Here is a 27898-nt window from a genome sequence, read left to right on the forward strand (position 1 = left end):
ACTCCCTCCCTCTTTCTCTCTCTCTTTCTCTCCCACTCTCACTCTCGCTTTCTGGCAGATGGAAACGATTAAAGCAGGTCACATGGAGGCTAGTCAGCAGCGTTCACATGTTACGCACACATGTTTAAAACCTATTCCCGAGCGAAAGAGAGTGGTCATTCACTTGGGAAAGATAGGATGCTTTAAACTAAGAAGTGTGTGTGCGTGTGTGTGTGTGTGTGTGTGTGTCTACTCACGGTCAGCTCTTCTGCTGTCAGTCAAGTCTCGGTCAGTGAGGTTGGATGCGGGCCTGGAAGAAGAGCCAGGAGGTCTCTCACCATCCTCAGCGGTCTCCTCTGAAAATACAACAAAGGAAAAACGGAATTAGCCATGATGCTCTGAACATCGAAGAAAACTGACAGCAAGCTGACACGAATGATGCATTTAAATGCGCTACAGACAATTATCGTCACAAGCAACGTAGTCAAGTTGACTCACTAAAATACTATCCGACATACACTGTTTGCATTATCACTGCATTTTCAACATTTAAAATTTCTACCCTATTTATACTGCATACACTGTATACCTTTCGAACATATGTGCATACACACGTGATGGGAATGCATGTGTACGTGTACACACACACATACTGTATATGCACATGCACGCTCAGTACTATTAGCAGATTAGCCTAGCCATCGCTGAGAGTTCAGCCCCTTGTTTGATAATTCTGTGTATCTGCAGTGTTCTGCCAGTGGATTAAAGCCAGAGTGCGTGTGTGTGCGTGGGTGTGTGCGTGCGTGCGTGTGCAAGTGTGTATATGTGTCGCCGGCACAAGCTAACACTAATCCTAGCCGAGCTCCAGCGCTCCCTTTCATCCAGGCATCATTTGTCTCCGGCTGGGCTGATGTCACTTTGTAATGAATTTTGAGCAGTCTGAGAGAGGCCAGATAACCAGGCATGCTGGCACGCTCACAACACACATACACACACACGCACCCACCCCCCCCCACACACACACACATGCGCGTGTGCATCTCCACATCCATAGCCCTCCTCCATTTCAGAGCGAGCAAATGAATAAAAATCCCAAAGTGAAACACTTGCAGCCAGGCGTCAAATCACACAAAGTCTCACACACGCGTACACACTCGCGCGCACGCGCACACACAAAACCAAATTCCCATAAATAAGTAAAAGTGTTAACACTGTCATGTCTTCTTAATGTGTGTGTGAGGGGTGGAGGGAGAGTATCGTAACGGGCTCCTTTCACTATGAACGCTACGCTGTGTTAAGGACAAAAAAAGAGCGGATATTATTATTATTATTATTAATAATAATAATAATTATTATTATTATAACAATAATAATAATAATAATAATATTTTGGCTTATTTCTTCTCTCTCTCAAGAAAATTCTCTCTCTCAAGAAAATTCCATACCCCCAATTTGCCGGCTCAGCATGACCTATCATAGCTCCTTTGTTTTTTTAATTGTCTTGTATTTTTGGTGGGTTTGTTTATTTGTTTTGTATTCAACCCTTGTCCCACTCTGTTGTGCGCTTGTCATGTAAAATATGCATTCATGTTTATTAAAAATAACAGAAAAGTAACCATATTTTATAACACGCACTCCCACGCACACATGAACGCACATATCCGCACCCACACAACCGAGGGTCAGAGTCATAAAAATAAGGCGAAAGGTGCACAGGGGTGAGCTTGCAATTTGCATCCAATCACTTTAGCAATTGAACGCACACCCCCACTTTTGGAAGATCCTTTTAAATACAACAAAATATGCAAAAATAGAAAAACGCAAACAGACTTACAGGAAATGAACAAGAACAGCATTATCAATATTGTTGTTATTGCACATTGGCGGGAGAAAGTGTGTTACTATGTGGTTTAACTGTCGCTATAAATAAATATGATACAAATATTTCGTATACAATTTTCAATATTATTCTATGGGTTATATTGTGGGTGAATATTGTGGCATATGCCTGGCAGGAAGTCCTGGATCATTACAATCCCCAATAGGGGTCTGAACAAAAACCTCTAGGGGGCACTCTACCTGTAAGCAGAATGTGACACAAGAGAATGCGAGATAGTGAAAAGAAGAAAGAGGAAGGAGCTGGAAAATATGAGAGGAGGAGGGCGATCATCTGGGCTTCATCAGTGTTTTTTTTCGCACTCTTTTACCCCCCCTCTCGCATCGGTTAGATCAGTGGCAAGTGTGTGTGTGTGCATACGGGAATGCGTTTCCACGCTGAGGACATTCCCAGACGAGCTCTCTCAATACATCAGCACAGTGTCTGCCCTCTGACTGACCCTGACAGTAACACACCACATGATGGTGTAGATGCGTACGACTCAGTGTGTGTGTGTGTGTGTTTGCGCGTCTGTGTGTGTTTTTGTGGATGTGCGCCATTGATCAAGTGAGTGAGACAGTGACTGCATGTGTTTGCATGTGAGCTGTCATGTGCAAGTGTGTGTGGGTGTGTGTGTGTGTGTGTGAAAGAGCAGTGATCAACTTAATCGCAACCAGAGCAAAACTTTCACAGCCACCTTCCATCGCCTTGTGCAGATGGATGAACACACACACACTCGCAAGTGGATACGCACAAGCACACTCACGTCAGCGCGCACACAAACACAAACACACACACAGTGGGTCAGGCAGTGGGTGTGATTTTGGATTTTGGCAGCCTGGCGAGATTCCCCTTTGATGTGGCTCGCTCGGAACATTAAAGCCGGCCGGTGAGCTCGATTCTAACCACACATCCCGGGTCCGATTACACCGGGCGACCAACGGCAGCCTATATTTAACTGTTAGGAGAGGATGAAGAATTAAGTGATTCTTGATCAGCAACACACCCAAGTCAGCGTGGTTTTACATTTAGCTATTAATTGGAAGCACTGGCCGTGACCATGAATAAATAAGAAATCCACAAGGGCAACGTTGGGCATCTTTAAAATCAAAAATGTCCTGCCTTCTGCCCACACACAAATTGTATGAGTATTTAAATATATATTGAATTTCCTTTTATAGCATGCAGCTAAGGCAATTTCTTTTCCAGACTTCAGATTTTTTTTTTTTTCAAAAAGTTGAATATGTATGGCCTTAATAATAAACTATAACATTTAGTTAATTTCATCATTAAGTTGTATTTTAAGATTGCTAGTACAGTGCAATGACAAGTAAAAATGATGCATGATTATGGAGAGCAAGAAAGAGAATTTTGGAAAGGAAATAGAAGAATAGACATATCGGAGATGGACGCAACGGAAGTTGTATCTTGTGTGTGTATCACGCGTGTGTGTGTGTGTGTGTGTGTCTCCTCTGGCTGTATAATGACCTGCTCTGAGACCACTTGCGGCCCTTTCTGTCTCCCCCTTCTGTCTCCCCCTAAGGGCCCATAACCACCATGCCGGGTCATTATCTGCCCCGTAGAGGACTTGGTTGCACAGCACAACAACCACAGAGAAATAACACGCCGACTGGACACAAAGATTCCAAAATGGTTGAATTCATTAGTAGGGGCCAAGCTGCCACTAATTTGCTTCTTTAGGGTCTCGGCTAGTCCTCATTAAAGGGAAAAAAATATACATATATGTGTGTGCGTGTGTGTGTGTGTATATATACATATATATATTCTCTCTCTCTCTCTCTCTCTCTCTCTCTCTCTCTATATATATATATATATATATATATATATGTATATATAAGTATATCCTATACTTTTTTTTTTGCAATAAATCGTGGACTCGATGAACATTAACTGTACTCAAAGCTGCTGCCAAATAAAATACCGTATAAACTCACTCATTATAATCAGCACTCTTATGTTATAGGATGTAAAGTAGTAGTGGGAAAAAAAAATAATGACATAGATGTGATGGCCTGAATTGGAAAACGGTTGGATTTATCAAGAAATCAGGCAATTTTGGCACAGCTCAAGAATGGTCCACTCCATCATGCAGTTTAAAAAGTACGCATAACAAGGTGGTGCAGTACAAATACAAAGCGATCTCCCTCTTGAGGCCCCAACTGTGCCAAAAAAGGAACAAAACTCTTTAATTGTAATCACAATTGGAGAGAATGTCATCAGGAGTTGCCTTGCACATTTTTACCATGATCCCAATTGTACAATAATAACAAAGCGTAGATAAATTGACTATACAGTACGTGGAAGTACTGCAGCCTCAACACCCATGACCCTCATGTCTCCCGCACTTAACACCGATGTTGATGTTGATTTCTTCTTACAACTCTGGTCATGTCCCTTGTGAGACTATCTGCACGAATGCAAAAGGAGCCCTGTGATGTCACATTTCTGTGCAGCGCGCGTGGCTCCAGTTCGGCCTCTCGGTTCGAAAGGGGAAAGCTTTGAAACACTACACTGTCCCACACAGACACGCAAGAATACGCACACACACACACACATGGAGTCAAGGGCCAGTGGTAATACTGCCAGAGGAATAACCTTATAGACTTACTGATCGCCTTCCCTCCTGTTCTCTCACCCTCAAATCTTTATTTACCCAACTCTCCCCTCGTTACACCCCCCCCCCCCCCCGGCCCTTTCTCCCTGTACCTTCCCACCCCCCGAATTTCAGCGCGTTTAACAAGCATTTAGATCTTAACCAGATGTTGTTAATGTAGCATGTCTAAAATACTAAACATCAACCCGGCAGAGAGGGGCTGCAGCTCCTGCACAACAGGGCTTGGGAATAACTCACACACACATGCACACCCTTCACATGCACGCATTTACACCCACGTAGAGCTCCATGTATTTAATGCAGCGTTCCGCAGCCCACATGCTAACATATAAACACACGTGTTTCCATCCACATGCTCGAATCCACCCACACTGGACTATTTATTGCTTAAAAACACAGCAGAACATATTACGCCAGCAAAAAAAATAAAAATAAAGTGTTTAGCTTCAGCTCAACCTGGAGCGTCAGACAATAGCATTGTCACATTTAACACACTCCCGGTGTGACTGTCAATGACGGAATATGCTGAAAAATTACTTTTGTGTGGAGAGGGGGGAAAAAAAATGCTCGTATCAGCAGCTTCAAATTTGCTTTGTTGTTGTCAATTACGACTTCCTGAGACACCATATTGTATTTCATTTTCCCTCAAATTGCCCGCTCTGCTGTCTTGCGGGCAACTAACAAAACACGTATTAGTGTTCAGAAAAATGAAATGCATTCTCAATAAACATAACCTAGATTAAAAGCTCGCTTATACAGAAGTAAGCTGTTGTTGCTCGTTAAGAGAGGGGGAGGTTCATTTTCAGTTCGGCATGGATGAGAGGTAATGTATATGATTCTTTAATGCCAAACACAAAAGACCGGATAATGGCTTCAAAAGGTTCTCTGGTGCAACACCTGGCCTTGTTCAGCGTTGCTTTGCACTCCGACAGTACACCTCCACACACATAAACACCTGTGTCTTACACAACAGCCATATTGCATTTCGCCAGCCTCGATCACCTGAGGCGGAAGGGCAAGAGTGTTGAGGTGGGACGACAAGCTCACTGGGAGATTTCGGAATCATCTGAGAAGAGAATTCCTCTCCTTTGTTTCATCTCTTTGCTCTATTTCCTTTAATTCCCGCAATATTTATCCGGCCCCCGATTATAAACATCTGGCCGACGAGGCAGTCTGCACAGCAAAACAAACGGAGGTGGCACACACGGCGGAAATATCACACACGCTCACCAGGTTGACCCTGTCAGGTCCGGTGGATGGAGGGACGGACGGAGGAAAAGAGAGAGAAACGGCGACAGAAACACACAAGGAGCTGAGGGTTAATGGCGTTCCCATCTCTGTGATAAGAATTCATTCTCTTCTATTACCAGCACTTATCTACAGACGCTGCCTTGTGTCGCTGCTCTCCTCCGCAAATACACACTCAAACACACACACCCGCACGCGCACGCACGCACACGATCATGCACGGCGAGGGTCCAAGATCGATAGATGATCCTAATGAAGAAAGCAGCTGTTTCTCGACATACCTGCCCGACTCTATCAGCCCGACAAGATCTCGTCGCCACGTTCGTCCCTCTATCCATCCATCCATCCATTTAGCTATCTTTCCATCTACTTTTAATCTTTTCACACAGCTCACCGACCGAATATATCCTATTTGTCCCTCCATTTATTCCTCCTATCTGAACATCCATCGCTACAATGGTTAACAGCCATACCAGCAAGGCAGATATCATTTGTAATTGCCCAGAGTGGCCCTTGTCGTGTAGTCAGGGTTTATTTCTTCTTCTCAGAACTAATACCAAGGCTAAGAGGAGGAAATCTAATAAAATAAAATAAAGCAGTGGTTTTTAAGAGCATATGCCCTTCGTTGCCGATACGCGTGTATCTACGCTTTCAAATGGCCCCGTGATGGCAGGAGACGACTAGATATTGTTAAAAAAAGAGATCTTTATTCTATCGGGCAGATGTATTGTTTTAGCAACAGAGAAACCGACTGCTTTCAGAGCTTCCAACACAACAACTTAATGATGTGTGACAGTTTGACGTAATTGTAATGAATGAAAAATTCAAGTCGCATTAACGGAGAATGCATTCATGTCATGGCAACATTCCTTAATGATGGGCGCTTGCATTTAACAATTTCAAACTCATGTGACATGTCACATCCTTTTAGGGGGGGGGGGGTAAAAAAATGTCTTGTGTTATTTTGTGTTCTGGAGTGCATGACTTTTCAGCATACGACGAGTGTCTCCGGGCGGAAATATTCATTAGGTTGCTCAGAATCAGCTAAGAAATGACCACATGGAACCCGTAACACGCAGGCATCTTGAAACACACACACACAGACCAGCGGCAAATGCCCTGGAGACGGTATTCCCAGATGGTTACAAAGCAGGAGTGTTGGCTTTCCTTAGACCTTCTCAAAAACATGCAAAAAATGTCCATTTCATTACTAGCTAAACAATGTCATATGGGCCCCCACCGGCCCTAATAGAGGCAGACAAAGACAGAGCAGCACACATATGCTTCGAATAAATCAGATTACCCAAGGAGCGGGGGTGAGGAGGGGAACAGAATGAGCGAGTGAAAGAGGGAAAGAAAGGGAGACACCGCCAGACACTTCGAGGATTGACAATATTCCCATTTCTTGCTACCCCCCCCCACCCTCCTCGCCCCGCAAGCCTCACTTTCCTTTCCTACACCTCCCTCCCACCGCACTCCTCCAGCGGGATCTGTTTTAGATTTGAGCCAGAGCTTCAGCCATATTTCTCCCTTATCTCTGCTAGCCGTCAGAAAACAGAAAGCTCCATGTTTCCATGCATTAGACTCCCAGTTCCTGACACGCCACTTGAAAATCCCCACAGCACCTCAAAATGGCAGAGCAAAATGTGCAACGTTATGATTTAATCAAATGAAAGGCAAGTTAGCTAGCGGCTTGCACTCGCTAGGACTTTTTCTGGATTGGTCCGGGATCATATCGGCGATTGCGACATTATTAGTATCATTAATATTATATTCTTCTGTATCAATCCACAACATATTCTGATAAGTGCAAAAGTCAGAACTAACCAAACAATCATGTCAAAATGTTTTTCAAAGAAATATCCCTTTTGTTTATATGTGCACATATTTTGCACAAAGAAAGATCCCCACTTCGAACAGAACATTTTGCATAATAATAATTAACAATAAAAATAAATAATCAAGCGCAGCCCCAACAAATGCCACTTGAATATCCTTCAAATAAGATCATATTTTTTCCAGCATCCTAATAATTTTAATCATAATTTGAGAGCTGCCAAGACGCGTGGTTGTTCTTTTCTGTCCAATTAGCACTTTTGATGACAAGACACGGAATTATTGACTCCCCTTGTTGTTTGAAAAAAAAAAACATGGGAAAACTGTAGTGGTGGGGTGTTGAAAGAAAAAAAAATCTATATTCAAATGACTCTTTCTATTGATTCATAATTAAGTCTTAATTACAACTGTGCTTGGACATTCAAACTGCGCTGTCACAATAGCGGCAAAGGAGATAGGAGAGCATTATTGATACATTTTAACAGCGGTGGTCGCCCAGACATTGATTCAGACATTTTGCGGTGCCTTTGGCATGCTTGGAGGATTTAAATGAACAGGCAATTGAGGAAACACACACACACACACACACGCACACCCCCCCCACGCACACGCGCTCTCTGCCATGCACCTGCATGCACAATCACACACGCACACTTAAGTGAACTACACAGGATAATTAACCTTCATTGGGGAAAAGTCAGAGCTGGCTTATCTGCAAACTGAACTGTGTGTGTTTGTGTGCGTGTGTGCGTGTGTGTGTGCCCATCAGGTGTAATTACATTATTAGGTGAGGAGCTGATTGACTTCAGGTGGGGCTGCAGGAGGGGAAAAATAAATAGGTTGTGATTTGTGCACGTGTGTGCGTGTGTGTGTGTGTGCGTGTTTCAGGTGTATCTTGTGGCGTCTTTTAGCGGCAGTGGCAGTGTGTGTCCCCACGGGTCTAATCAGGTATCTGATACCTTTTGTTTTGGGAGCTTATTGATGGATGAAATCTTTATCTGCGCTATTGATCAGGAAAGGGTGCACGGGTCCTAAACTGTCTGTCTAGCAGCCTGCCTGCTCCGACTCTAACAAGATTGCCAGGGCCGAGTATATCAGTTAACATTTAATCAATGGCAGCTTAAGACACCGGGGCACTGGGAGAGAGGCCCACCGCTTCAAGCCTTCTGCCCTAAACCATTACCTGGGATTGAAGGGAAAATGTGTGTGAGTGCGTGTGTTTGCGTGTGTTCGATGGGAGTCCGGCAGATGATTGGGACGGGTAGATCACATGTCCAAAGGGGAGAGCTATGTGTCCATCTGTGTGTTAGTGCAGTGGTTCTCAAATGGGAGTACGTGTACCCCTGGGGGTACATGAAGGAACTCCTGGGGGTACGCGAGATTTTAAATAAAACAAACAAACCTGCAAAAATCCTTTAAAAAAATAATTATTGAATTAATTAAATGTTTCAGGAAGAAGATAGAAGATAGAAGTTCATAAAAGAAATGTTCTATTTAATTTCCAAGAGCCATCTCCATTCTAAACTCTCTCACACACACACACGACCACCCTTACCTTGCAGAACAGCAACGTGATGCGTTTTTATATATCCTATTCAGTATTATTTTCCATTGCACTAACTATTCTCTTATTTATCTAATTTATATATTTATCTGAATTATTGTTGTATTGCACTGATTCTGATTCTGATTCTGATTGAACCCAGATTCTCTCCGTACTAGAATGGTTTGACCCAAATCGTCACAGACGCAACTAATGGAGTCGTGGTTGAAGCGTAAGCCTTCTGGAAAAAACTCAGGCACAAGTGCAAAAAAAAAGGCCTAACCAGAGTCGGCAAAATTCTGGTTGTATGTTGAAGATTATGTTTCATTTGGATTAATTCCCAGAAATTGCAGATCTCTTCTATGCTCCAAAAGAGGACACTTTATGTTGTTTTTCTTTTCTTTTTTTTTTTTTGTGGACAAATACAAATTAACTTAGAAAGGATTCTAAAGTTTAATAAATCAGAGACTGATTGCATGTTTTAAGTCTTTTTTTTTTATCAAAAATGCTTTGCTCTGGTCAAAGTGTACTTGGCTTTAAAAAGCTTACATTCAATCATTATGCATTGAAAGGTAACCTTAAAATAAGGTTAGCAGAAAAATTATTATTAAAAATTTGAATTAATATTATTGCTAGATTACTGACACATTCGTCAGCTGTCATCACTGTTCTACGATCATCAAACCGCATCTTTAAAAATTTACAAGACCATTGTATACATTGCCTTGGATGTGTGTATGTTTGGACTTGTTTGACGGGGGAAGCCCCTCGTTTTATCCAAAGCCTGGGAGAATCCCACCACCGAAAATCAATGTTTGTGAGAGCAGACTACGTGAGGTGGGGTGTGTGTGTGTGTGTGTGTGTGTGTCAAGGTTTTGTAAGACAAATCTCTCCAGCGCGCGTCGCTTTAGTGCTATTGAACCAAGCTTCGATCACTTGGCCGCTGTGAATAATGCAAGGGAGGCTACTTGCTCACTTACAGCACAGGACTCTTGCGGCTGCGCGGGCATGTGCATGTGCATGTGCGTGCGTGTGACAAGATGGTCCCTTTCTCCTCCTTGCAAATGCAACACGGCGGTTCCCCGACATTCTTCCACTTGGCCTTCTTAATCTTGTGTCAGATACAGGAACTCCCACATTGGTATTGTCTCATTGAATGTGTGTGCCACATTAGTGTGGGCACGCACACGTATGTGTGTGTGTGAGTGCACGCTGGAGGCTCCAACAGTAGACGGGATGAGCTTAACTGAAGCGGACAAGGCCGTGGCCCGCACTTTGACACAACCTGAGTCATTGTTACATACAGATGGCACAAAGTGGAATATCGTCATTAAAAAAGACAATTAGAGACGAGCATGAGGAAAAAAAAAATAGGTGAACACACTAGACTTCATGTCCTCAGGTATGTGAAGCGTATATATTAATAAACGGGACGCTACAGAGTAATTATTCTGATTATAAATGATGAGAGTTGTGTCTTCCTGCTAATTAAGATGAAAGATGTGGAATGGCACAAACCGTAATACTTTAATGGTGTCCTCTAGTTGATGTGGCCGGGGGGGGAACAATGGACACACAGATGCTTGAAGCCCCTGTCTACAAACAACATCTTCTCTTTGGCCATAACCGTCCCTGTCATCACTTATGTGGCAATTAAACAAAACATCACTTTCTATTTCCTCTCATCCTCCTCTCATACATGCTTTTTTTTTGGAAGACGGGAGGGCTTCTCTTCCTCTTCCTCTCTGCCACTTGGCTGTTCTTCCTCCCTTCCCATGCGACTCCAAACAGGGTTTCAATTTCAGCATGCTGATTGTCTCATTGCCATCTCCATGCATGTCTAACACTCACTGGCACTCTCGGGACTGGCCTCTTTGACTCCCACATGATTCTGCAGTGCGGGTGCACGTGCGCGTGCGTGAGTGTGCAAAGGGTGCAAAATGCCTATTACGTGGAGAGTGCGGTCCCTCTTACACTGGAGAGAATTCTCTGGTGCCTAAAGAGCAGAAAATTGCAATGCTCCTCTTCCTCACTCCCCATTAACCTGTGTTTGGAAACAATGCCCTGGCCAAGTTGTGTGTAGGCGTGTAGGTGTGTGTGTCCTGGCCAAAATCTGAGCACCGGATTTAACTGCAGCATCCTCCTATGTAAGCCTGAGAGTTGCAGAGTATCTCACAATACAATATTATGGCGATATTTTGGCAATCATAGTAACATAACACGCGTAAAAAAAATACACATTTGCAGGAAAAAAAACAAAGCCAGAAAAATCCGTTGGAACAGCCTTCTTACAGATTAAACATAACAGACTAAAACTAACCTTAAATAACTGTTACAAGCAACAAAAATATACTTTAGCAAAGACCTGATTTACTACAGGTTGCACGGGAGCAAACAGATGTGGAAGCTTATCTGCTAACAGCCTGCGGCTGCCAAACGGACAATATTTTTGCGCAGGTCATTTTGCACATTCTGGGAGGAGTGGATGAAAAGAGATGAATTAGAAAGGAAATGTTTTAAAATATTGCATCTGAGAGGCAGGTGCAAATCGGAATGCACTGCGGGGCCTGCATTGAATGGGCAAAAATGAGAGGAGACACCTGCAACATATTGGCTTTTGAGCGTGTGAGTAATCTAAAGTTCCAGATCCAAGAAGTCACGCCATATGACCTCCGACAAAACTCTTTTCAATTCAATTCTTTTTCTCAGCTTTGAACAACTTAAAGCAAAGTGAAACTGCATGTTTATGTCAAGTTCCCAATGTTGTGAAAGCCCCGTCTTCATATCACCGTAGCATTATTCCCAGTTTAATACTGCATTTATACAGCCTGTCAACGTGCATCCGTCCTCAGTCTGCTCAATGAAATCAGACGATTATATTTTATTAAAAATATGACAATTAATTTTAACCATGGTTGAAGTTAAACCAAAATTGGTGCGCAGGTGCGAAAATGCCTACTTTTAGACACTGCGTATCAATACAGTACTGCAAGAGATATTAATGAAAAATATCACAACCTTACTCCATTTTTTTATAAAATGTCATTTTTCAGATCTGTGTATATGTTTCTAAATGAAATGTTTCCTCTCTTTCGTTCCTCCCTTCTGTCCTTTGTTATAAAAGAGCAAACGAGGAGATGTCATCTTACGAAGAGCTCGGAGATGAATCCGAAGAGGCATATTTGTTTAATTTGCACAAAGACATCCTACATCAAAGTCGAGACCCTGGGATCATTCTGTGGATTTTTCTTTTCTTTTTTTTTTTTTTGCTTCCCTTTCTCTCACAGCATCCTTTTCTGATTCAGTGTCACATTTTTTTTCTGTCTCTCTCTATTTTCACAGTGTTATTAGTACATGATAAAAGCAAAAAGGGATGTCATGACACGGGACCCCCGGTAAGCATTAGGAGGTGGGAGAGAAAACGAAAGAGAATGAAGGAGAGGGTGGAGAGGGTGCAAAGGGGAGCGGAAAAGATGAAAGAGATTTTGTCTGGAAATGATTGCTCACAAGGCATTGATTCTGAGCTTTAATCTCACATCGGGCGCTCAAATTTCCTATTAGGGAGATGAAGAAGTGAGAGAGAGAGAGAGAGAGAGAGAGAGAGAGGGAGAGAAAGAGAGAGCACGAAGGGGGGAGGAATTGTCATCACAATACTGTAGGTGGGAGGTGAAACTTGGCAGGACTCACTATTTGGCAGATAAAACTTACATTTTCCTTATTCTCGACACTTGCTTGGCTAAAGTCCCATTTTTTTTTTACCCTACATTTCAGAAAACTGACACACACAAACAACCAGACATTGACAGGGGCTATTGCTGCAAAGCTTCCTCCAGTTAGCGACGATTAGCCTGAGCTATAGGTAATCAATAGCCTCTATCAATTCCATACCTCCCGCTGATGGATGAGGTAGGAATGAAACAGAGGAGAGCGAGGACGGAGGGAGGGATGACAGAAATACTCCCTGACAATACCAACTTATCATGTGGATCTGCATGTGTGTGTGTGTGTGTGTGTCAGCCACGTCCGATGTCCATCTGCGAATTGTATCATCGCCGTCTCAGATTAGCGGCTGCTTGGACCAAGCCCGAGCATTGCCTGGTTACCGTGGCTCCGGTCCCACACGGGCCCCCTCCCATCACCTGATTGTTTGTCTTAATGCTGTGTGACACAGCCCATTGTTTTGTCCATCTGTGGTTAAGAGTCAATGGACAGAGGGTGTATGAGGGGATCAGGGGAAGAAAAGAATGGAGGTGAAGGAGGATGAAATAAAGAAGAGCAGGGGCTAAAAAAAAGGAGGGGGTCAGGAGGGGGAGAAAAACCAAAAACAAAATAGAACGAAGAAAAAACCAAGTGATGGAAAACAGTGTATAATAAGTATTCTTCATCAAGACGGACTTTATATTCCACACTTCCTGAACCAGAGGCTCCGGGTTCATATGGACCATAAAAGAGGCCTTTTGTGACATCACAAACCGATGAGGCGTCTCCTTCAAAAGACTTAAGTCATATTTAGTATGCGTCCTCAGAGTCCTACTACGGCTTTGTATTGTAAATAAGGATAACGCGGCGATGGTCAGCTATGCTAATTCAGATAATCAGTGCAATTTTTGTAAATTATAACTGTCAGTGTGGCAGGACGCAGAATCTTTGGCGGAAAACATAAGGGAACAATTTAGCACGGGTAATACCCCCTCCACCAAAGAGCTGCCTCCACTCAAAGAAAAACAATCGGGCCGCGCTCTGACCGCCCCCCCGACACACCATTTCAAAAATAGTTTATGGTGAACGAGGCTCATTTCTTCAGTCAGGCACCCTACAGTATGTGCACACGCAAACCACACGGTAATTATCATTTGCTCACATGGAATTATTCAAAAAATGACCACTACGCCTTAGAGAGCTTGGTTTGGGGAATTTTGAGGGTAAATTACTGCTTGCCCGAACTATATTAATAATTAATAATACATATATTCCGCAATTTGAATGTGGTGTATTAGCTTTTTCAGTTTTTTTTGGCTAATTCATCATTGAAATTGATTGGCTACATTCTAGGGCAGTGTTTTATATATATATATATATATATATATATATATATATATATATATATTTATTTATTTTTTTTTTTTCCTTTGGGAACAGTTCACAAACACCACGCTTTAGTTCTATCAGTTTTCTGCTGACGGTTTTTGGTTTGGTTTTGTATGTGTTGGCTATTAGTAAAAACAATAAATATATAATAAAAACAAGTCTTGTGTAGTTCGGTAAAAAAATTTAATTTGTTTATAACATGCTTATTAATTACTATTGTTATTGTACCACTATTATCACTATTTTGTTATTACAATTTACTTTTTCTATCTATGCCACGGCATATACGGTCAGCCGTAACAAAATAAATGCTTTGCAATTGGACGGCAAAAAGGTACAGCCAGCCTGTGTATCCACCTGTTGCTATTCAGACAACAGAATAATTCATAGCTTCCTGTAAGTGCATAAGCTCTGTGTTCAATTAAACAAGGCCAGATTTCATATGAAGTACATTTGTAAATGAAAACTGTCGCCATGGGTTAGTAAACACTGACTTATTTACATCCAAATCATCTGTCAAAATGGTTTGGACGGTCTTCCAAAAAAATGTCACCCCTACCATATATATATATATATATAGAGAGAGAGAGAGAGAGAGAGAGAGAGAAAACAGCTTATTTTGCAGCCATTCCAAAAACTAAGTTTTAATTTCTATGATATTGAAAAATAATATATACTCTCACGGGTTTGTTGTGGCAGTAATTGTGAGTGGTGTTTATATTGAGACTTGTGATGTCCTTTTATGATGCAGCGACCATAATAACAAACAACCAGTAAAATTAACATTGCTGAGGCAGTGTTAGCTTGTGCTGGGGTACCAGATGTTATGGCGGGTAAGTATACAAGAAGAAGAAAGTCAAGTTAGTTAGTCTATCTGGTTGTAATGTGGCCTATTGTGCAAACCAAAGGAGATGTGTGTGCTTGTGCGCGCGTGTGTTGCGTCCATTCTCTCGCTCTTCCAACCATCCGTGAATGTTTATGTGATGGCCGCAAATTACGGAGACAAACCCTGGAAATAGACTTCTGTCTGAAGAGAGACCTTCCTGAAAATAAAAGAGAACCACTGGAATGGCAAAACCATCCCCACCGAGCAGGGGGAAAAAAAAGATAAAGGAACCAAAGTGAGAGAGACAAACCAAAAATGCCTCAAAGACATCTTGATGTCATCGTAGACAACTCCAAAATGATCTATTTTCCCTGCTGAAAATCAAGTGATCACATGCGCATACGCACACACGCAGCCTGGTGAGGTAAGGATTCATCCAGGAACAAGCTCCTCATGCAAGTCCACATCTCCATCCATTTCCAAGCACATGGAGGGATAATAAGTGTCCATTAGGCTCATTTTAGCCTACAGCCGCTAGGAAAGTGGTTAGCACAGCGACAATAATTTGACTAAAACCAAACATGTCCCAGAGCCTTATCACTCAACAGAAAACAAAAGAACACACGTCGTGTACGCACACACACACACACACACCCACGCGTGATAAAAGTATTTTCGGTCTCCAAGTTAGAAGAGGTCTTTTGTTTAGAAGGGGGACTCAGACAAAGAAGGTCCTCTCCCTCCCTGTTTAATGCATGTTGTGTGGTGGCGGTGGAGGGGGCGTGTAGTGGGAGGTGGGGGAGGTCGGGGCTACGGATGACAGGCCTGGCTCTCACAAGTAATTACCTCCATGAGATCCCATCTACCATCCTTTTTTTTATGGAGGACAGAGAAGAAAAGAAGAAACAAGTATGCAGGGAGAAGAAAAGTGTGCCCTTGTGTTTCTGCTTGATCTGGCTTATGAGGAGCCTTACACATGATGGTCACACGGCTGGCTAATGGGCGACGATGCACGCACATTTCCTCACAGTTACGGTGGAGACGGAACGGCAGAACTAAAATCGTCAGAGCAAAATCTCTTAACTTCAGAGAGTCTCCGCAAGTTTGGCTAAAATGGACATGTCATACAAGCTGTCCCATTGCACTTCTTCCGCATGGACTTGTTAAACAGCTCCATTAAGAGCCTAATTTCATTACAGAGTGCCCAAAAAAAATCAAATTTTTCCTAACAACTTTTGGATGACCCTCAAAGCAAAATGGCCTCCAAAGTCCTTCCACGCTGAGAGGCAATTCATTTAAGCTAATTCTTACAACTGTCTTTTTTTCCCACTTTTTTCAAATCAACTTAATTATCTGAAACACTTCTAATTGTGCACGCAGAAGCGCAGTTTATCACCGACACAATGGGCTTTTTGTCTTTGAGAGAAACCACTGAAGGAAGTGATGGGAATTTTGACTACATGTCCTTAATAAACTATGGGACCAATTATCGATGGACTTAATTAAATGTTTTTGTATTTTGATAGTGTGGGTCTTTGAACGTTCTGAACTCCTGGCAAGTGCAGTATTAAGCAGAATAAAACCGCCAAATCGGAGGCTTGGACGGAGCTCAACTTCCCATAACTGACACTGCTAGCGAACGAGTTGAGACTGAATCAACAACGCCTCCATTTTGCTAGGAGGCTATTGATTGCTTTTGACCCCAATATATCGATTAGTACAAAACACTCTATCATAAATATCATCGGCACCATTAAAATGATAAAATAAACCTGTGCAATAAGGCAAAGAGACACGGTAACAAAGCTAGAGAAGTGTTGCTTACGTACGCCTGTCAAAACACCTCCTCCCCTATGTTGCGGCTCCACACTGCTGTACCCTTAATTAGGCCATAAAATCAGCACCCAAATTGTTTAATGAAAGCCATTCACATGTACATAAAGTCTGGAGCATTAGAACCCTTATTCCCAAATGGGCCTGTAATTATCTGGCTCAGCGCCAGGTCCCGGCTTTAAGAGAAAGATACCGGTCAGCACTTAAATTAATCTTTTTCATACCGCTCTCTAATGAACCGAAAGTGCTCGAGTCAGGAGTTGTAGCCCCAGAAAAATAATAGCATGCGCACACATACAGACGAATACAAGCTCTTTTAAATGGACCAATGGCTAGAATTATAGGGGGGAGGCCCCGCAGTTCCCCCCCAAACTCAAGTCCTCTACATTCCAAGACTTTGTTGACAAATCTATACTTTTTTATACTTTACTGAAATTATTTGTTAAGGCCTTTTTTTTTTAGGGGGGGGAGAAAACCCCAAAAAAGGGTTTAGAACCAAGCAAGCCCTTACCACAATTCTATTGATCAACCTCTACAATCAACAATAAAAAAAAAAATATATATTTATATATATATATACTGTGTTATATTATGTTTACAGAGAAAAGTTTTGACCGGATAAAATAGTTAGGATGTTATCTAACCATATAACTAGGCTGCAATCTCCTATTTTAGTCACTGACTCTCAAAGGATTGAGCTTTGGTTGACCAAAGAAAAAAAATGTATTGATGTGTACGCTGTAAAACAAAATACCCTTGACATATCTGACATGCAGCCTGATCACTTAAAATATATAGCCTAGCAAAAAAAAAGGAGGGCAAAGGAGAGAGTGGGGGGGGGGAGCCAAAAAAGTGGTTTGGATGCGGCAAGCTTCCGTTTGAGCATTACAGTAGTTTCCCTTGGAAATTCCCCATCGGGTAAGAATATGAAAGGACGGCAGTGGTGACAAATATGGTGCATTTGAGGAGTTGAGATTTTGAATTAGGTGCAGCGGTTGAATGTTGGTTTTTTTTTAACGAAAATGCGGTTGTGCTCATATAAACTGGGGGTAAGCAGGACTAAACAGGAGAGATGCGGAAGTGGCGTTGAAGTACTCCAAACCTTGCAGAAATGTGATCTGTGTGTAATTAAAATCAAAGTTGCACCAGTAATGAGTGTCCATGTCAGGGTGGGGAGAGTGTGGTCAAGACGGGACACTTTGGGAAGCAGATGTCAGGCCAAATGCTGTACTGGAATGCTATTCAAAGCATGTTACCCCCCCTCATCCCAAGCCCCGCCCACTCCTTCAGGTCAAGCAAAGCAAAAACAAGTTAAGCGTTCATTTTCTCCCTGCAGCATTAACATAAGGATGACTAAATAATGGACCCTGACTCTTCTGGTTTAAATTACACCACAAGACCCCGCTCTCCTCCTCCTCCCCTCCCCTTACACCCTCACCAACCATCAAACCCCCACTCAAAGAAAAACGATTAATCTTTCTTCTCCTTTTTTTTTTTTTTTTTTTTTGCTCTCTCTGAATGTTTTACAGTTCTGTTACACTTATTAGCTGCTGGCAGGACGGAGACCCTTAAATGAAAGCCAAATTGCTTTGGTCATGAGAAAGGAAATGAAAGCTCACTCCAGGGAGAGGCTGCATATGTGTGTGCGTGTGCGTGTGTGTGTGTGTGTGTTGATTGTAAGTGTGCACAGGCTGCGAGATCCTCCCAAGGTGAAATTTCATAAGCTGCCCGCCTGCCTGGGATGTCCCTGTGCACGCAGCTTGTGTGTGTGTGTGTGTGTGTGGGAGATATAAGCGCGGCAGCCTAATAGGAACAGTATGCTCATTTTGGAGAGATTAGGAAGGAAGGACGGCTCTGTATCGGGAGACGTGATGTGGATAGGAAGGCCAAAGGCGAGAGGGAGAGAGAAAGATTTGACAGCATGTAGAGGGAGTGGTGCGAGAAAGAAGAGATAGCAGGACTGTTAGGGGGGAAAGTAAGGTGGATGTAATTATAGCCAAGGGCAATCACAGTTGGGGAAAAAAAAATAACGCAAATGGAAAAATAAAGCGAGATTTTGTAAAGGTTGCAGAAGTAAAATTCGGAACGCATGTTTGATAACTCGAAAGGACCAAAGCAGGATAATCCTCAACATCTTTTGCATATGCCTGAATTTTGACGTGGGATCTTTCGTTGTATTTCTGCTGAGTGCCACACTATCTCCTTGACTCGAAAAAAAATGTGATGTACTTTAGAGCACAGACCTTGGCTGGAGGGACACTCCTTGATGTGGAACAGCTCGTGGAGGCTGAATCCGTCGTCGTCCCCTCTCAGGCCTTGCTGGTGCAGCTGCAGCTTCCTCAGGCCTTCGTTCTGCTGGTGCCGGGCCGAGCGGGCATGCTGCACCAGGTTCAGCCGAGCTTTGGTGGAGTAGTCGCACAGCGTGCAGTAATACACGCACGACTCTGGGCTGTAGGCGTTGTCCAGCTTGTGCAAGTGCTGTTGAAGAGAAGGCAAAAGACAGGAAGCATTTTTTTAGAAGTGTCCTCAATCATACAAAAGAACATTTGGGGGAACATCAGTGAAACAAGTTGCCTGAATCATGCCTATATCATTTACCACTTTATTACCATTAAAGCTTTTCGTTCTGCTCTGGTTGCAGTTCAGTTCCAATGATCCAAAGCCCAGAAATACCACTTCCCTGGCTTCAAACGAGCCAGCGACGTCAATGGATAATGTCCCAGCCACTTTGTCTATTATTTCCAGCGATACATGTTAATTACACGTTGCAGAATGCGAGCTGAAGCGGGCCTAACAACACCAAAAGAAAAAAAAAAAAATATCCAAAAGCCACTTTTGGTTTTGCGCTTAATTTGCCGTTTTATGATAGCATCATGTCGCGGTTCCATACTGTATCTCTTGTAAAATATTCTGTGATAACAAACTGCCTGTATGTCATTAATTGGATAAGTCTGTGGTGACGTGCAGACTCAGCACATAGAGAAAGTCAAAATAAGGCGCTGGGAGGGGAAATGTGTTTTTCTCTGAACATTCACATTGTCCAGCTCTCTTCATTGTTGCCAGCTGCAGGGGCTTCTCATTCAACGTGTGCTGTCAGTTGCAAGCTCGGCATCTCCACTTGCCTCTTTAATGGCACCGCAGCCATGCAAAGCCGCCCCCTACCTCTCGCCCTGCCCTCAGCGCCTGCATGCGCACGGGCTCGCAAACATGCACGCACAGCACAGCAACCCACCCGGCCACCTCCAAACCCCCCCCAAGCCGCCAACCCCCCCTGGTATATAGCAACCCACCTTGTCCCGCTCTCATACACCCGGTCAAGCCAAGCATATCGAGTGTGCCTCTGTTGTTGCTGCCGGGCTAATGAACAATGCACAAAAACAAAAGAGCAGGCCAAGCTTTTATTATCTGATCCTCTGTGGTGGGAGGAGGGAGGCACGATGGGAGGGGTGAAAGGGGGGGTTGCAAGACACAGGGCAAATGTTACATTTCTTTTGTAAAGCGCCAGGGAGGTTTTAATGCACGCATTCGTCATTCTTTCCTGCAACATCAAAACATTGTTGCATAATCATAAGGACAAGGTGGTTGGGCACAAAGGTGTGTGCGTGTATGTGGTGGGCTGCAGGTGTGTGAGTTCTAACCCCGCCCCCCTTTCTGTCTTGGACAAACAGGGATTAGCAATTTAGCTACAGCTGCTAACACATCTTTTCTTCATTCCTTCTTTCTTTCCTTTGTCGGAAATCTGACCAGGTTTTTCTCATGAGGCGGTGGGACGTCCCTGCGCAGTCAGAGGCCCTTTCAGAAGTCTTAAGTTTTAATTAAGTCCGAGTTGTCAGAAGAAAGCTCCCCTAGACCAGAGCTCAGGGCCATTAATTACAGCTACCTTTGTTTCTCTGTGAAAGGAGGCCTCCCTCGCACTCTTTCTCCCTCTCGCTCTCTTTTTTTTTCTATGCTTCTTTTCTTTCCAGCCCTCCCTCAAAGGAGGCAACTGAGCTGCAGTCATCGCACATATGTGTGATCCTGGACACATATGTTGCATACAAGAGTTGAACGTTTGTTGTCTTGACGCATTTCTCCCAATACCTTTTTTTTTTTTTTAACTAATTCCGATCATCATGTTCTGTCCTGTCATAATGGCGGGACATAATCACACCATATGCTATGCAGCATACACAAGGGCTCCTATAGATCCGCCACGTCTTTCATTCTGTCATCAATCATTAGTATTTCAGTGTAAAAACAATGGCGCCTTTCACCGCGCCTTCTTTTTTTTGTTCTTTCTTGATTCACTCGGGATTTCACTCCAGTTACTTATTCTTTACATAAATGGGAACTAGCGACAATGAATACAAGTCCTTTGCCTTGAATAGCAAACAGGCACTCAAACAAGGCCATGATTTTGTCCAGTGACAACAACTGCAAAAGAAGAAAGGCGCCATGTAAATGTGACAAAGCCTGTTTTCTTTTTCTAAGCCTTGAACCACTGATAAGTGTGAAAACGCGTGAGGTTTCACTGGAGTCATCCTTGACTGGTTTTCGAATGTTTCTACTGGCAAAGCCATTCAGGTAATTGAACGGGTTGGAAATTAAAACGCTCATACAAATCAGCAGCGGGACCAAAAATGCTTCACGTGGTTCAGCGTTTTGACTTATTTGCTTTTAAGGATATGAAGCTTCAGTCAGACAGAGTTGAATGATACACTTGGGGTTGAAGCCGGCTGCCAGCTAGGTTTAGACCTAATATTAATTCTCTCGCCATCAGCACATTCCAGAGGGTTTGTTTAAGACCTAAACTAGAGGGCTGTCTGTCTGTCGCTCTGGCGCTCGGCAGGCGCTCTAGAGATCGCAGGCCAGAATATCCATGATTTATGAATGTTTAAAGGAGCACTTTGACTCCTGCCAGGCGTAGGCTGTGTAATGCATATTCAAACACACAAACACACTGTTCCTGCTCCTGAGTTTGCGCTTGTGTCTGTATCCCATTTTAAATTAGGATATAATAGATGGACCTGCTCTCTGGAGACATCGGCAGGATTTAGTTGTTTGGAATTAGTAGGGAACTGACATTTTTGGGGTGATGTGAAAAAGATTAAACAACTCTGACCCTTAGTCTGCAAATGTGTGGCTGTTGATGATCACAATGCACGCTACTGGGGAAGGGGAGGCGATTGATCAAAATGTTTTATTTAAATTTTGCCTTCTCACGATCACTAAAACATTGTAATCTCAGAAAAAAACTCTTTATGTGACTATCACCGCTGTGTTTATATGCCACTTCCTGTATTGTGAATGCACCCGGAGTGCACTGTGCTTGTTCCGGCAAACGTGACGTGTATGTTATTCTGAATTCCCTGAGCGTGTTTTCAGCTGTTCAATGACACCCAGTTGGAATTTACGGTAAAACAAATTACACACATTGTACAGTTAAACACAACACATGCTTTGTTTTGGAAACATCACCAGTGCTAATGCTAGCAGTCAATGGGAAATCTCAATGAACAGATTTTGGAAAATTTTCATCTATTAGGACGTATAGACGTATCGCACCAGGTTATAATATGCGTTACTGCATATTAAGGAAAAACAATGATAATATCAGGAATTAAAAAAAAAGATTGGCCACAACATTGTGACTGTAAATGAGATTAATACATAAAACGTATGTGTCATATATTCATTAAAATTGAAGAAAGAGATACTAATTTTGGCCCATATAGAAATCACAAGTACTCGTTCACATAATTAATAAGTAAAAGAAATAAAAACTTGTGTCACACTCTAAAGAAGTCAAATTTGAGACTTTTCCCCCAATATTAAATGTTTGTGAAGTGCATTGTCTCGGTTGCTGAACAACATTCCCCTTAAAACGCAATGTACTCCTTGGTTATAAACAATTTTCGACCAAATTCTCAGGAGAGCACTTTGAATTAACACGTATAAGCATTAGTGCCACGTTATTGTCTGTGTGGTTCCACAGAATTACAAAAACACTCACACATCCTTGTAGCTTATGGCACCTCATCACAGCTCCTGGTGGTGGTTAATTGTTGGGAATTAGTGTTTGGCAAACAACCAAATAAGATAACATTCCCGGTGGGCCAATCAAGCTCATAAACAGCCCCCCCCCCCCTGTCATGGGTAGACTATAATGTAGCACACACACCTTTCTGGATGGTGGCCAATGTGCACGCTCACACACCCCCAGCCCTTCACATGGAATGCAAATTACCACACGGGGGACTTACTGTTTATTTGTCAAAAACACAACATTGTCAGTCTTGTCCATAAAACACACACACACACACACATATACAAATTGGTAGAGGGTGGAGGAGAGTTAATTTGACAGGTGTGGGAAGCTCCCGTGTGGTGGTTTGTGTTTTCTGTGTGTGTGTGTGTGTGAGAGAGAGAAAGGCTGACAGAGGACTACATTCATTATTCTGAATGAGATGTTTACAAAACACCTTTCTGGCACACACAAACACAAGCACACACACTTTCGGTTTGTGTGGCGGGGAAGCGGCCGCGCTGCATCACATTCATTTGTTCTGTCTGTGGTGGCAAAGCTGTCTCATTAACTGAATTCTTAATAAGGCAAGGCAAAATACAACCCGGCAAAAACTTCTTTTATCTTTCTCCTTCTGAGTGTGTATGCGTGTGTTTACGCATCAGTCATTTCCAGAGCACTTTTTTTTTTTTTTTCATTTTGCGTGTGTTTTTGTGTCTGTCTATATAATTTCAATGGTGTGCTTCCCTTTTTTGTCTTTGCCTCCGATTGTGTGCGCAAACTTGTAACGACAAAAATAATTCAAAAGCAAGAGGCTCGCTATTTCCTCCATAAACCGTATGACAAATTAGGGTATTCACAAACATGGCTCTTTCCTGTCATTAAATGCAGAAGCAGGCCACTAATGAACACATACTGCCACTGTAGCTATGTCTTAGTAAGCACTACGTGTGTGTCGGAGCATGTGCATACATGTTTCACATGTTAAGAACCATCACGTACGTTTCTGTGTCCGCTGAGAAGCGGGGCACTCATGCAAATTTGCCCCTCTCTCACTGCGACAAGAAAAACCTCTTCATCTTATTTGATCGCTTTTATTTTAGTGGGAGCAGGGAGCCGGTAGTTGGCTATATCCTCCTTGTGGAGCGTCACCAGCTTCCGTTGCTATCCCAAGGGCCCCCGGGAGCCATCGGAGACAAAAACAGCCCCATTTGGCCCAGCAAACAACAAAAGCGTGTTTTGTTCCTTGAAAGTATTTTAAACACATACCAGCACTGCCTGGAAGGCTGCCAAGTGTAGAATTCCAACCTGTGCTACTATCTCCCAAACGCGTTACTCCCTACCACCGCTCAGCCCGCGGGACAAAGGCGAGTGAATAGCGAGATCACTGCTGATGAATCTGCCGTGCTAAAAAAAGAGGCTGAAAGCGCCAGGTATGTGCCACCTTACTTCCACCGTTAGCGAGAGTAGCAAACAAAAAGTAAGACAAGTTGGAAGTCACATACAACAATTGTGGTACAATGTGTTAGATGTCGGTTGGCTCATGACATTTTCAGCGATATCCTGCGTGCATTGTTAAAACAGAGTCACTGAACAAACAATGAGTTTCATGAGGCCAGATTTAGCGACTAGCTCTTGCTACCTGAAGTGGTATTCTATCGAATAGGGATGCAATGCTCTTGATGTTGTTTTGGTGCCTGAATTATAACGATTTCAATTTCAAATATACGGTGAGAAAAAAAAATAAGAAAGCTTTGTACACTTACAACTCCTTTTCCGGATATGGACTTTCAGGAGAAGTATGCTTAAACATTCCAAAATATTGAATAAATCTAATAAATAAATAATAAATAAATAATAAAATATACGGCCAAATTGCAAAAGTGGCAAATGTGTTTTTATTGAAACATGCTAAGTTGCCATCACATACTTTAACTATCATACCAATGCAAATATTTTGATTTATTGTTCGCTACTGTGTCCTTTTTTATAGATTTACTGCTAAGAGATATATATATATATATATATATATATATATATATATATATATAAATAGTAATAAAAAAAAACTTGTCTTTTTCCTTCTTGCTGATCTTCTTTCCTTGTTTTGCTTGCAAAGCTTCCACTATCATAAAAGCTAAGAAAAATATTTCCTCAAGCTAAATTGCTTCTCCTGTGTCTCAGTCCTGGCTGATGGCCGTCCCGTGTAATCACAGCTCTGAGGCCCGTCCATGAGGTGCATGAGGGCCCGTGGGCGAGCTTAACTTAGGTCACCCAATAATAATAAGCATCCATTGCATAATGGCTGCCAAGGCAAATAAATGAATTATCACACTGAGCCTTTCGTATAAAGCCTCCTGCCATCCGTCTGCTTGTACGCACTCTCCCTCACTCTGCCTTTTACTCTTTGCGACTCGTCAGCACACACAATGGGGACGTGAAGGCGATAAAGCTTTGGGAAAAATAAAATAACTCCCCAGGCCGACCGACCGGATTTCCCTTTCTCTCACTTCCACACACATGCATACATTTTACACACTTGCGGTCGTGATGTAAGTATAGCTGACATATGGGCCAAAGGTCAATCTGAAGTTCACAGCTTCCTGACCTTCCTGGCCCCCTTTCTTGGAAAACTTCACTTCAGTCTCCAGAGCTCTCATTTTTTTTCTCCCCCTTTTACACCCCACCCACCACCACCACCACCCCCCCTCTCTCCCCCAACACACACACACACAGCCAAACCCTCACAAAAGGAGGAGACAAACAGCCTTGCTAAGGATTTACATGATCCATTTCTTCTGGTTTTAGTCAATGAAGCCTAGTCACACATATTTTACATTGTACCGAGCCAGCAGTTGGGAATAACAGACTCAAAGAAACACAGACGCCAAAAGAGGGCTTACTTACTCATAAGCGCGTGTGTGCGTGCGTGCATGCGAGCGAGTGTACGTGCGTGTTAGGTGTCTTAAAAGCCAGTTCACCTCCACCCCCACCAAAATGGATGAGTATTTACATTAGCATTAGATTTAGACAGCAAGGCTCAGCCACTTATTCCCTATTAGCTATCTTGACCTTAACCCATTAGGGTCTAAAAGCTCCCGCTTGTCTCCATTGCTGCCAGGTGACTCTGACCAGACCTCCCCATATCCCGAAACCATCTTCTTCGTCATCTCACAAAGGAACACAGAGATCATAAAATGTCAGGATCAAGATGGTTGAAATGCTAACATGCTCATAGGATTCTATTTTCCTTTTTTTATGCCAATGCTGGGCAAAAGGGAGGGATTCTGTGCAAATGCTAATTCGCTCTCGGGCAGGGTTAATCATTTTCCAGTTTTCCTAACATGCAAAGATGCTTTGGGTGAAGGCCTAATTGACAGGATCTGTGAGAGACGTCAAGAAAAACAAAAATAAAAGGAATGGAAATCTGGGGCTTCAGCTAATTGCTTGTTACCATCAAAGAGGTTTGTACTACACTGATGTTGTTATATTTAACTAAAACCGAAAGAGAAGGGAAAATAATTTCGGCGCCGGGAGGGGCTGCAATTTGTATTTTTATTTTTGCCAAGTTTGGTTTTCTTTGCTCTCTTCGTGACGCATGCTTGCAAAAAAAATGTCCATTAGTGATAGTAAGACAAAAGGAATGTTAAAAATGCATGGCAAGGCAAACTAACTGACTGGTTTGAGAGAGAAAGAGAGTAAGAAACTATAAGTGGTGAGAACAAAAGAACATGAGACAGAAGGGGCGAGAATGATAGGGAAGAATCTAGACAAGCGTAGTCGGGTTCAAATCACTAATTACACATTCCTGAGCCTGTGAAGGGAGTATTGTTTTCCAGTTAGCCCCTACCCTGTCACATGGTTTCACTTAGCGCAAAACAAAAGGTACAGGGAACAAAACACGTCTAATACCGAAAGTCCTGCTAATGAAAGAGAAATGGGAGAAATTATCCCTGGGGTGGATCCTCGTGAGAAATCGGGCGGTGATTACAGGACAAAGAGAGTTCATTTTGAAACTGTCACAAAATGTCAGACTGCCTGTCTCTTTCCTCTAAGAAGCGCAGTAATTAAATGAGGCTCTCATCATGCATTAACACTCTGCACATGACACACTTGAATCACACCTTTCAATCTTTATTTAAAATGAGCCGTTGTTGTGCCTTGCAAGTCATTGGAAAGATGACACACTTGATCCTTGCCTCTTATAGAAGGCCGTAGTCTGCATACTTATCAGTAGGCAGAGACGGAAATAGAGACACAGATAATTCCTGTAACAAGTTACTGGCATGTCACATAAACTCAACCGACCACATTTTCAACAACCTGATTTGTTCTGTCTAACCCCATAAAGTCTCCCAAATATAGAGGAGGCTACCGTGGCGGCATGAGCACAGAGCAGTAAGATGATAGCGACGACACCATCGAGCAGAGTTGCCTGGCTGGTGGTGTTTGCCCAGACCCCGGCGTGTGAAGGAAGGATATTGTTTTCTCTTGAAAAAGCTTCAGCCGTAGTCCACATACCAGCGTCCACTCAACATACCATTGGACTCTTTGAAGATTACTCAAATGTTTGCCTTTGTTCCCCCACCAACCCCCAACCGCCCAGTTTGCTAGCCCTAACCTAGACTGCTTGACTGAAGAGGAAGGATAGAGAAAATATACCAAAAAAAAAAGCAGCATCATATGGTCTATGCACAGGATGCAAATCCATTCAACAGAAAACAAAATAATAGCAACGCAAAATGAAATGAATTAGTAAGGACAAGCACAAAAAATTGAACATTCCACACCAACTCTACAAATAAGGAAGACATGTTGCGGTGATAATTATGGGCCTGCTGCGGAGCAAGCCTTAGCAGAGCTAAGCAGCTCCTATTACTGTTGCTCATACTTACATACAGTATTATGACTTATTCTTTATTATTCTGCTTTTTTCCCTGACAAAATGTGGCCCACACCACTCAACATACCCAAGAAATGAGATATCAAAATATGTCCTTGCCGTACTCGGACTGGACCTATTTTCTTTG

The 27898-nt window shown here is 42.8% G+C and overlaps 1 protein-coding gene across 2 annotated transcripts in view; it reads right to left on the reverse strand.

Annotated features, from left to right (window-relative positions):
• The window catches only part of zfhx4 (zinc finger homeobox 4), a 77872-nt gene that overhangs the window by 16967 nt on the left and 33007 nt on the right, over positions 1 to 27898 (reverse strand). For both annotated transcript variants that reach the window (XM_088282854.1, XM_088282853.1), the window contains exons 6-7: positions 19108 to 19342; positions 237 to 335 (exon numbers count right to left, since the gene is read on the reverse strand). In XM_088282854.1, the coding sequence (XP_088138980.1) occupies positions 237 to 335; positions 19108 to 19342 (334 nt within the window). The remainder of the gene's footprint in view (positions 1 to 236; positions 336 to 19107; positions 19343 to 27898) is intronic.

Source organism: Idiotropiscis lumnitzeri, chromosome 19 (genome assembly GCF_059441095.1).
Source record: "Idiotropiscis lumnitzeri isolate Australia: NSW breed Sydney's pygmy pipehorse chromosome 19, RoL_Ilum_1.0, whole genome shotgun sequence".
Taxonomy (NCBI): domain Eukaryota; kingdom Metazoa; phylum Chordata; class Actinopteri; order Syngnathiformes; family Syngnathidae; genus Idiotropiscis; species Idiotropiscis lumnitzeri.